Consider the following 220-nt stretch of genomic DNA (forward strand, 5'->3'; position numbering starts at 1 on the left):
GAGACACAGTTGATACCGAAAGAGATGGTAAATAATGTACTGTATTTACAGGTAACAGCAGTGGTATCTGGTGGCTATGTCTCCTCATACACTGTGACGGGCAATTTAGTAGCAGAATCTCCCCTCTATAAGGATTTGCGGTATCCTAACCCAACCATTCTTACCAGAGGTCTTGTCTTTGCCTCCACAATCACATCAAGAACCCTGTTGTGTAAGTTCA

General features: G+C 43.2%; 1 protein-coding gene across 1 annotated transcript in view; it reads left to right on the plus strand.

The window, feature by feature from the left end:
- LOC119585846 overlaps positions 1-220 on the plus strand; it is a gene marked incomplete at its 3' end in the record, with an annotated part of 11,079 nt that overhangs the window by 7,682 nt on the left and 3,177 nt on the right. Inside the window, 1 exon segment of the mRNA XM_037934579.1 lies at positions 52-211. Within this exon segment, the coding sequence (XP_037790507.1) occupies positions 52-211 (160 nt within the window).

Source organism: Penaeus monodon, chromosome 20 (genome assembly GCF_015228065.2).
Source record: "Penaeus monodon isolate SGIC_2016 chromosome 20, NSTDA_Pmon_1, whole genome shotgun sequence".
NCBI lineage: Eukaryota > Metazoa > Arthropoda > Malacostraca > Decapoda > Penaeidae > Penaeus > Penaeus monodon.